Genomic DNA, 11,612 nt, shown 5'->3' on the forward strand with positions numbered 1-11,612 from the left:
TTTGCATAGAATCACTTTCTGAGTCGATTTATGCATGTCCGTCCGTCCGTCTGGCTGCCTGCCGATGTTAAATTGTCAACAAAGTACAGGTCGCATTTATAATCCGAATTGGATGAAATTTGGCACAGTTCATTTATTTGGCCCACGGACGAACCCTATAGCTCCCATATATATGTTCGTCCGATTTTAGGTAAATAATGCACCAAAGTCTCTATATATTCTACGATTTGCACCAAAATGGGCACAGTGTACTGAATTAATTCTAGAACGACGTGTGCTAAGTTTCGTGAAAATAAGTTAATAAGAAAATAAGATTTAGATATAGCTTCCATATATATTTTCGTCCGATTTTAGGTAGATAGTGCACCAAAGTCTCTATATATCCTTCGATTTGCACGAAATTTGGCACAGCGTACTGAATTAAGTCTGGTACGATGTGTGTTAAGTTTCGTGAAAATCGGTTCAGATTTCGATATAGCTCCCATATATATTTTCGTCCGATTTTAGGTAATTGGCGCACCAAAGACCCTACATATTCTTCGATTTGCACGAAATTTGGAACAGCGTACTGAATTAAGTCTGGAACGATGTGTGCTAAGTTTCGTGAAAATCGGTTCAGATTTCGATATAGCTCCCATATATATTTTCGTCCGATTTTAGGTAATTGGTGCACCAACGTCCCTATATATCATTCGATTTGTACGAAATTTGGCACAGAGTACTGAATTAAGTCTAGAACGATGTGTGCTATGTTTTGTGAAAATCGGTTCAGATTTCGATATAGCTCCCATATATATTTTCGTCCGATTTTAGGTAATTGGTGCACCAAAGTCCCTATATATCATTCGATTTGTACGAAATTTGGCACAGAGTACTGAATTAAGTCTAGAACGATATGTGTTAAATTAATTTAATAAATAGAAATCGGTTTAGATTTCGATATTTTGCTTTAATTTTATTTACATAATATTGTTCCATTGTCAGAAGCAACTCTATATCTGACCAAAATTTAGTATAGGTTGCAGAATGAAATGTTTAATTTCATGTTTATGGTCCTTCAAAAATGCGACGTCTATTAGGATTCCATCTGATGAATATACCTAAAGTGGTGAAGGGTAACATATAGTCGGCCCAGTTCGACTTTACTACTTTCCTTACTTGATTTAAATAAAGTTCTTAAAAAATATTTTCTAAAAAAAAAACCAAAAAAGTCTGATTCTCCCCGACGGGGAATTGAACCCCGGTCTCCCGCGTGACAGGCGGGGATACTAACCACTATACTATCGAGGATTGTGACAACCAAGTGCGGAAATAAATAATACCAATTACGAAAGACCAATACAACTGCAACAAAAACACATCGAAGCTTTTAACGAATAAACAAACAAAAAAGAGACGCCACAACTTTTATTTCGGAATATAAACAAAATAAAAAAATCGGATTCACCATAAAAAATATTTCAAATTACCCCTCCACCTTCCTTTAGGATTTCAATTCATCAAAATATGCACCAGTCATCAGATCAGCTTCCTGTATACCAAATTCCTTGATTAGCTTATCGGCCACCGCCTGACCCTCTTCGATCGTCTGCTCCGGCAAAAGGCATACCTCAAATTCCATAAAATTTCCCAATTTCTCAACTTTATCCAAATGGATGCGGGTTCGACCGTACATAAACAAATATCTGGTTTTGGCCACTATACCCTTGGCGCCATTACTCAATGTTAGGATTTTCTCCAAAACTTCAGGTTCATCTACTTCGATTTTATTAAATCTTGATAATTTTGGACCAGTCACATCCGGGCGATCATAGTAAACTAATTGAGATTTGGCCGGAGGTTGTAAATAACGCAGCTTAAGGCGACCACTTTGTGAATTAAAGAAGACATCACGTTGAACAATTGTTTCACCTTCGGATTCCGTTAATTTTCGGGCAATTTCAACACGACGCGTAAATTCTTCATCAGAACCAACGCGTGCTTTTATTTCAATGTTACGCTCATCAGCTGGTTGTTCTCCACTGGCCATCTTTTTTCGCAGAGCTTTCCGAAGTGACTGACAAGGAATTGAGGAATTGGCGTGCAATACAAAAACACTCAAAAAATGCCGGTAAATCGGAGATGGACAAAATCAAAGGCTTTAAACAAAGGGTACTAAAAATTGTACGGATTTGTTCTCAGATATGAATTGAAGACATACGATGTGTTACCGTATTAGAGAGGTAAACTAGAAGCAGTGGATTTTTGGAAAAAAAATCAATGTGAAATTTAAAAAAATATTTTTTTTTCAAGATGTATGAGGTGTGGAATTTTTAAAAATATTTTTTAAGATTTATAAAGCGTGTATTTAAAAAAGTATATTTTTTTTCTTAAATTTATAAGGTGTGGATTTTTAACAAATATTTTTTCCAAGGCGTGGATTCTTTATTAAAAATATTTTTTGTTAATTACCAAACGTCGACTTTTTAAAAAATATTTTTTCAAGATTTATAGGTTTTGAATTATTAAAAAATATTTTTTTAAGATTTAAAAGGTGTGGATTTAAAAAAAATGTTTTTTCAAAATGTACTTTCCAGTTCTGGAACATAGCATATGTTGTCAAGTCACAAACAAGACGATTTGGTTATCAACACGTAGTGAGTGACTGGTCTAAAATGCTGACTAAAAATAATTTTAAAAGGGTAAACAGTAGTAAAAAATAATGAAAAGAACTTTGATGCAAAAATGTACCGGAACATTGCTATTACACACAACTGTTGCAAAAAAACAAACGGTTACTTTTGTATACAAGAATTGATATTGGTCTATAATTGGTCTATATTTAAATGTAATTTTAAGCAACCGTCTTACAACATCCTCGATAGTATAGTGGTTAGTATCCCCGCCTGTCACGCGGGAGACCGGGGTTCAATTCCCCGTCGGGGAGAACAATACATTTTTTTATATTTTATACATTCTTATACACAATTTTTAAATTGACTCTGAAAAAGGCCTGGATTTTTTAATCATTTTTTTCAGAGGTTATACAAGGCAGGGATTTTTTAAATAATTTTTTTTTTCAAGGTAACTACAAGGCATGGATTTTTTTAAATAATTATACCCTTCACTACACTGTGGTACAGGGTATTATGTCTTTTGTACATAAGTTTGTAACAGGCAAAAGGATTCCATATGGTTCCTTTTGAGAATATGCATAGAATGTCTTTCTGAGCCGAATTATGCATGTCCGTCTGTCCATGTTAAATTGCAAACAAGGTACAGGTCGCATTTATGATCCGAATTGGATGAAATTTGGCACAGCTCGCCTATTTGGCCAAAGGACGAACCCTATTGAAATTGGGAAAAATCGGTTCAAATTTAGATATAGCTCCCATATATAATTTCGTCCAATTTAATGTAAATGGTGTACCAAAGTCTTCCGATTTGCACGAAATTTGGTATAACGTACTGAATTGAGTCTAGAATTATGTGTGAAAAATTTCTTGAAAATCGATTCAGATTTTAATATAGCTCCCATATATATTTTCGTTCGATTTAATGTAAATGGTATACTAAAGTCCCTATATATCTTACTATTTTCCTGAAATTTGGCACAGCGCACTGAATTGTGACTTGAAAAACGGCTCAGATTTAAATATAGCTCCCATATATATTTTCGTCCGATTTAAGGTAAATGGGGCACCAAAGCCCCTATATATCTTTCTATTTGCACGAAATTTAGTACAGAGTACTGAATTAAGCCTAGAATGATGTATGCTAAGTTTCGTGAAAATTGGTTCAGATTTAGATATAGCTCCCATATAAATTTTGTCCTATTTAAGGTAAATGGTGTACCAAAGTTCCTATATATCTTGTGATTTGGGCGAAATTTGGTATAGCGTACTGAATCAACTCTAAAATTATGTATGCTAAGTTTCGTGAAAATCGGCTCAGATTTAGATATAGCTCCCATATATAGTTTCGTCCGATTTTATGTAAATGGTGTACCAAAGTCCCTATATATCTTTCGATTTGCACGAAATTTGGCATAGGGTACCGAATTAGGTCGAGAATGATTTGTGCAAAGTTTCGTGAAAATCGGTCCAGACATAGATATAGCTCCCATATATATATTCGCCCGATTTAAGGTAAATGGTGCATCAAAGTACCTATATATCTATCGATTTGCACGAAATTTGGCACAGCGTAATGAATAAGGTCTAGAATGACGTGTGTTAAGTTTCGTGAAAATCGGTTCAGATTTAGATATAGCTCCCATATATATTTTTGTCCGATTTAACGTAAATGGTGCATCAAAGTACCTATATATCTTTCGATTTGCACGAAATTTGGCACAGCGTAATGAATAATGTCTAGAATGATGTGTGTTAAGTTTCGTGAAAATCGGTTCAGATTTAGATATAGCTCCGATATATATTTTCGACCGATTTAATGTAAATGGTGTACCAAAGTCCCTATATATCTTTCGATTTGCATGAAATTTGGCATAGCGTATTTGATTGAGTCTAGAATAATGTGCAGATGCAGACTAGCTTCCATCCCGATTTTATATAAAAGGTGCACCGAAGGGCCTATGTTTATTCGATTTACCAGAAGTGAGTTTAGAGTGATTTAGATTAAAGGTGCAGAAATCGATTTAGATTTACATATATCACCCATGTATATTTTCGTCTGATTTTATGTAATTGGTGCACCGAGGAGTCTACGTCTGTTCTGTATACACGAGATAAAATTGTGGACAGCGCAATGCGCTGCAGCATACCAAATGTTATACGCCACGGTTGCTTAATTAGGTGCACATTCACATACAGCTCCACATACATTTTTTGTCTCGATTTCATGCAAATGATACACCAAAGAATCCGGTTGACATGCAAATTTTTCATAGATTTCAGAATGGTATGGGTTTCTTAATTGTTTCATAAATCTATGTAGATCACACATTTAGTTCCGCCCGATTTCATTTCAATGGTCCTCTAAAGATTAGCATCTCTTGTAGGTATCCAAAGTGGTGAAGGGTATCATATAGTCGGCCCAGTCCGACTTTACTACTTTCCTTACTGGTTTTTTAAATATTTTTTGTTTTCAAAGGTTATACAAGGCGTGGATTTTTTAAATAATTTTTTTTCAAAGGTATAACCTTCGAATTAATAATATTTAAATGTGAATTAACATCAATTCATTTTTCATCGATTTGATAATTTAACAGATCCCATTCTCCATCACCACCTCAATTTTGCATTTTGTATCCTTTGTATTTCCTGTTTAGTACTGCAGGCACGTAGAAGTTACAATTTTCAGACATACTTAGAGTCTATTACTTGTATTTGTTGCTGCTGCAGATGTAGTTATTGTTGTTGTTCTTGCTATTGTACTAATGCACATCCATCCATTTATCTGGATGTCTTATGGAATGGTATGGTATGGAATATGGAGTGGAATGTCGTCTGGCCTCTTAATTGGATAAAATTTTGTTGAATACTTTCAAATACTTGTTGTTGTTGTTGCTGTTGTGTGTTGCATGTTAGGATGTTATTATACACACACACACTCGCTCACATTCACATACATCAAAGGATCTTCAGTTTTCCTTAGTCATATTTAGGCAAACTGTCCGACCTTAAGGTTATGCTAAGTTGTGTGTGTTGAGGATGTGGGGAGGGTTGGGGGACTCTTAAGGAAATGTAAATAATTTATCTATTTATCCCTCATGGCTGTCTAAGAAAGTCATTACATCCTGTGGCGTTTAAGTCCATATGACTTGCATTAGTTTGTTTCCAGTTTTTTTTTTTGGGACGATAATGCCTTAGTTTTAAGGAAGAAAAATAGGGGAAGTGGCACTAGGTTTGAAAATATATCCGCAATTAATTCATGCTGTGACAATTTTTCCTTAAATTTAATTAAAGAGGGCTGTCGAAATTGGAAATTGATTTAAGGGGGAGTGCGCTGTAATTAAGATTTATTACCTTGCCCAAAAACACCTTGAAACTTTTTTTAGATCCGAGACTTAAAATATTCTTGAAAATGTTTGCTTTTAAAAATCCACGCCTTGAAAAAAAATTTTTAAAAAATTCACGCGTTGAAAAAAAAAAATTTAAAAAATCCACGCCTTGAAAAAAAAATATTTAAAAAGTCCACGCATTGAAAAAATTTTTTTAAAAAATTCACGCATTGAAAAAAAAATATTTAAGAAATTCACGCGTTGAAAAAAATATTTAAAAAATCCACGCCTTGAAAAAAAATATTTAAAAAATCCCCGCATTGAAAAAAAATTAAAAAATTCACGCCTTAAAAAAAAATTAAAAAATCCACGTCTTGAAAAAAAAAATTAAAAAATCCACGCCTTGAAAAAAAAAATAAAAAATCCACGCCTTGAAAAAAAATATTTAAAAAATCCACGCCTTGAAAAAAATATTTAAAAAATCCACGCCTTGAAAAAAAATATTTAAAAAATCCACGCCTTGAAAAAAAATATTTAAAAAATCCACGCCTTGAAAAAAAATATTTAAAAAATCCACGCCTTGAAAAAAAATATTTAAAAAATCCACGCCTTGAAAAAAAAATTATTTAAAAAATCCACGCCTTGAAAATAAATATTTAAAAAATCCACGCCTTGAAAAAAAATATTTAAAAAATCCACGCCTTGAAAAAAAAAATTATTTAAAAAATCCACGCCTTGAAAAAAACATATTTAAAAAATCCACGCCTTGAAAAAAAATATTTAAAAAATCCACGCCTTGAAAAAAATAATATTTAAAAAATCCACGCCTTGAAAAAAATAATATTTAAAAAATCCACGCCTTGAAAAAAACATATTTAAAAAATCCACGCCTTGAAAAAAATATTTAAAAAATCCCCGCCTTGAAAAAAATATTTAAAAAATCCACGCCTTGAAAAAAACATATTTAAAAAATCTACGCCTTGAAAAAAATATTAAAAAAATCCACGCATAAAAAATTTTTTTATACATCTACGCCTTGCTGAATTTTAAAACATCCACGTCATGCCTTGAAAAAATGAAAAAATTAATTTAAAAAATCCACTCCTTGTACAAACCTTGAAAAAATTATTTAAAAAATCCGAGTTGTGTATACCTTGAAAGAATTATTTAAAAAAATCCACGTCTTATCTAGTTACCGCAATAAATATTATTTATAAGAATCCAAGCATGCAGGTCTGTGGGGTTGACCCCACTCCCGTTCCCAGTCTTATCAATTTATTCATAATAGTTATTAACATTTTCTTGTCTACACATGAGGTGGCCATTCATGCTAATTTCTATCAATGCAACTGTCAGCAGCTTCGGTGTAAACCATAAATTTTTCACTCTTTAAACCACTTACAACGAGCAACAATCTGCAACAACAACAACAATAACAACAATAAAGTAATGTCAAAGAACACAACATCAACAAACGATTTAAATTGTAAATGTGTCATTTTGCATAAACCGTTCCAGCGAACGAACATTAAGCTCTGGTCCGCTAACCATTAAATTTAAGGTGCGTATTTTGGTTGGCAGCCACACTCATACACATAGTCCTCCCTCCATTCATGTTTTCTATGTCATTGACACAAGCCATGTTGTGGGTGATATGATAAAAAAACATTTCCGAACTTTTGGGTGTCCCATGTATCCATCCGTTCATTGGGAAGTTCTTTGTCCGTTTCTTAATTGTGCGCGGATTATGAATTTCAACAGAAGTTATATATTAATATTCAATTTTGGATGTCGATGTCAAATGTTATGCAAAATTATCTTGTTTTGTGTGAATTTTGTATGCAATCATGATTCATGGGACAATGACTACACCTGAGAATTTTAAGGCTGACAAAATTAAAAAAAAAATCATTTAAACTGTACACATCAAATTTTAAATAAAAAAATATAGAATTACAAAAACTTTTAATTCTCCCCGACGGGGAATTGAACCCCGGTCTCCCGCGTGACAGGCGGGGATACTAACCACTATACTATCGAGGATGTTGAAAACTACCTTGTTAAGGGTATTTATATTGACCACACTGTGTCAGATTGTCCCACTCTCATTTATGGTTAAGAACAACAGAGTTTACACCATTTTCACCACACACACAGTGTTGCCTACTCTACCTTATGGAACAATTCACTTATTACCACAAAACGCAATGTTGACAACTATGGCGTTTTGAAAATCGATAAAATATTATCAAGCTAATTTAATAATGTTGGTGCTCATATGAGGTTTGATCGGTATAAAAACGACATATATAAAAGATCTACACTTTAAATAAACCATGGAAAAAATATTCTCTAAAACCAGTAAGGAAAGTAGTAAAGTCGGACGGGGCCGACTATATGATACCCTTCACCACTTTGGGTATATTCAACATATGAATCCTAACAGACGTCGTAATTTTAAAGTACCAGTAAAATTAAATTGGATCCATAAACAATGGCAACCTATACTAAATTTTTTATTTGGTCAGAGAGACCTGCCAGAGAATAATTTATATTAACTACAGTTCATTGTACAAAAATTGTGTTGCAATCGGACAAACTTGGCGTCTTTATTGCACAATTTACGTAAAATCGGAAGAAAATATATATAGGAGGTATGTCTAAATCTGAACCGATATTCAGGAAACTTAACACACATCATTCTAGACCGAAAATTGTTAAGGGACTTTGGTACACCATTTATCATAAATCGGACGAAAATATATGGGAGCTATATCTAAATCTGAACCGATTTTAAGGAAACTTAACACACATCATTCTATACCTAAGTCATTACGCTGTGCCAAATTTCGTGCAAACCGAAAGATATATAGGGACTTTGATGCACCATTTAACCTTAAATCGGTCGAAAATGTATATGGGAGCTATATTTAAATCTGAACCGTTTTTTCCCAATAGGGACGAACCCTATTGTAACCTATGCCAAATTTCATCCAATTCGGATCATAAATGCGACCTTTGTTTACAATTTAACATGGACAGACGGACATGCATAAATCGATTTAGAATGTTATTCTATGCATATTCTCAAAAGGAACCATGTGTATCTGGTTTCCTTTTGCCTGTTACAAACATATGCACGAAGACATAATACCCTGCACCACAGTGTGGTGAAGGGTATAAAAATCCATGCCTTGAATAATCCTTAAAATACTTTGTTACTTAGCTGGCTTGTGACAGAACTTTCGTAGCATTTGTTGGCCATCATTATCCTTCCCCGAATTTCAAAACTGATGTCATTAGGTTTATTTATGGCGGTACCAAGGTATATAAAATCTTTGACTACCTCGAAGCTGTAGTTCTCAAGTTCCACTGTTGGTCCGAGTCTACTGGACGTCTTGCGCGTTGATACCATCAGATTGGTCTTTTCGCCGTTTACTGCCAAACCCACTTTGGCAGACTTCTTCAAAGGTGGCTGTTACCGCTCTCAGTGTTCGACCCATTATGTTGATGTCATCGGCGTAGGCGACTAACATGTGTTGTTTGGTGTACAGAGTGTCATTTCTGTTCACTTATGCCTCTTGTATGACCTTTTCCAGCAGGATGTCTGAATCCTCGTTCGGTATTAAAGGTCTCCAAGAGGTCCTTTCCGACTTGAACTGCTGATCTTGTGTCAGTTAAGGTTATCCTGCATAGCCGAATTAATTTTGCAGGAATGCCAAACGCAGACATGGCTTTAAACGCCTCTGAACGAATAGGGCTGTCAAATGCGGCTTTATAGAACTCCTTTATGAGGATTCTTTTTGACATTTATGAATGGAATTGACAATTTATATCGACTGGATTTAATAAATCCGATATTTTAATTTTTGATATTTTGAAAAGTTTAGCCATATTTTTCCACCAAGTAGTGTTAGTTTGGTATTTCGGACTCCTTGTAAAAAAGGAAATATTTCAATAAAGGTCTATGAGGTCTTTGGTCCATTTCAGAACCTAAAATAATGTTCTATTAATCGAAATTGTTTTTGATTTTTCCTTTATAAATTTGAGAATATTTATTAATTTTTGAATACGGGGACATACACCTTTTTTTACTTATTATTTTCTATAAAACAAACATTATCTAAAAATCACAACATTGACAACATTTTTCACATCCATTCCATTGCAAATGTGTATACCACACTTAATTAATGTCAATGTTTTCTCCAACTCTCTCTCTCTCTCACCATTTGCATCACACTTTTTTCTGTCTCTCTTCCAATTGTTATCTACGATTTTCTTTTATTGTTTACTTCGTTAATAATGCTTGTTTTGTTGTTGGTGATCTGAGTACCGGTTATTCTTTCCATCTGATGTACACTAAAGAAAGGAGCGAACGAGGGAGAGAGAGAGAGCGAATAACCACCCATTCAGCGTGTGTATTGTTTTTGCTGCTCAGTTTGTATTTGGAGTTTGCTATGAGCGGTTGATATGGAACGGAGTTGTTAGTACGTGCGGAAGATTTCAATTGAAAGATAAAAAAAACAGAAAAATAAAAACAAAACTTATTAATTGTGAATGAAAATGATAATAAAATTAAAAAGAAAATAAATTATATATCAATTGGAATAAATACGAAAACAAATCAATGAACGAACTTGATTAATCTCGTCTCAAGTTGAAAGAAATATTTTACTGTGTATATGTTTGTGTGTGTGTGCTGCTAAAAGGAAGAAATTGCACAAAAACCAAACCAGGAAGAAGTGTGTGAAATAGAATCTGCGAGAAAAAGTTAAACAACAAGGCATAGCAAAAATGTCAGAAATGTGTATAGAATAGAGAGAGGGAGATATAGAAAAAATAAGCTCAAAAGGAAAAATCATAAAGTGGAAGTGTACCCAATGAAAAAAAGGAGTTATTAAATCTCTTATGAAAACATAAAACAAAAAGCAAATGTAATATTTATGCAAAATATAAAATAAATAAACAAAAGGAAGGAGAAGAAAACAAATAACGAAGTTTCGGGATATTTAAGTAGCATTTCCGTTGTTGTTGCTGCTGTTGTGTTGTTGTGGCCTGCAAATGTTTTCATTCAATCCTTTTGCCAACCCCGTAACAGTAACGGGGCTTTAACTGTCAAAAATTCTGTATGAGCGAGCGGAAAAGCCTTCGCAAAAGGAAGAGGCATAGACGCCAAAAATAAAAAGAGGAACCGTATTTCCTGGAATACAGAAAAACATCGTTAATTACAAAATAAAATAGAAAATGTCATAAAAAAAGTAATCCGAAAGAAAAGTAGTGAAAATTCTCCCTCCCAAATAAAGTGAAGTTTTGGTGTTTTGTGATATGAAAATTGAAAGATATTGAAGAAATTTTTACAATTTTGAAAGAAAACAAAAAATAAATATTGTTCAAAATGATATCGTAAATTGTGTGCTATTGTGTTAATCCTTCTCATTCACCACCTGTCCTGTCCCCTTTAAACATTAAAAAAAATTGCATACCCATAATGGATAATAACAACAAGGGTCGTCGGCGTACTATTGGAATTACTAAACTTAACCCGACCTCCCCCACCTCCACCTCATCCCCACCTTCCTATAGTTTTTCACTTAAAGTAAAAAGGAAGAGTGCTGCAATGTCTCACCGACCATCCATTGGAATTCATCAACCGGCATTTACCACCTCA

At 33.7% G+C, this 11,612-nt stretch overlaps 1 protein-coding gene and 3 non-coding genes across 4 annotated transcripts; 1 reads left to right on the plus strand and 3 right to left on the minus strand.

Moving 5' to 3' along the window:
* Positions 1-1,218: 1,218 nt before the first annotated feature.
* Positions 1,219-1,290, minus strand: Trnad-guc (transfer RNA aspartic acid (anticodon GUC)). Its single transcript has one exon. It is a non-coding gene; the product is annotated as a tRNA-Asp (tRNA).
* Positions 1,291-1,483: 193 nt separating this feature from the next.
* LOC133330149 (uncharacterized) lies at positions 1,484-2,029 on the minus strand. Its single transcript, XM_061538621.1, has one exon. The coding sequence runs from the start codon at positions 2,027-2,029 to the stop codon at positions 1,484-1,486; it is 546 nt and encodes a 181-aa protein (XP_061394605.1).
* Positions 2,030-2,854: 825 nt separating this feature from the next.
* On the plus strand, positions 2,855-2,926 carry Trnad-guc (transfer RNA aspartic acid (anticodon GUC)). Its single transcript has one exon. It is a non-coding gene; the product is annotated as a tRNA-Asp (tRNA).
* Positions 2,927-7,912: 4,986 nt separating this feature from the next.
* Positions 7,913-7,984, minus strand: Trnad-guc (transfer RNA aspartic acid (anticodon GUC)). Its single transcript has one exon. It is a non-coding gene; the product is annotated as a tRNA-Asp (tRNA).
* Positions 7,985-11,612: the final 3,628 nt, after the last annotated feature.

The sequence above is a fragment of the Musca vetustissima genome, unplaced genomic scaffold, assembly GCF_032173495.1.
Source record: "Musca vetustissima isolate MV318-11 ecotype Yass unplaced genomic scaffold, APGP_CSIRO_Mvet_v1 utg16895, whole genome shotgun sequence".
NCBI lineage: Eukaryota > Metazoa > Arthropoda > Insecta > Diptera > Muscidae > Musca > Musca vetustissima.

What these genes read in the sequence shown, in the direction of transcription:
- LOC133330149 (XM_061538621.1), bottom strand. Translation starts at nt 2,029, where the DNA reads ATGGCCAGTGGAGAACAACCAGCTGATGAGCGTAACATTGAAATAAAA.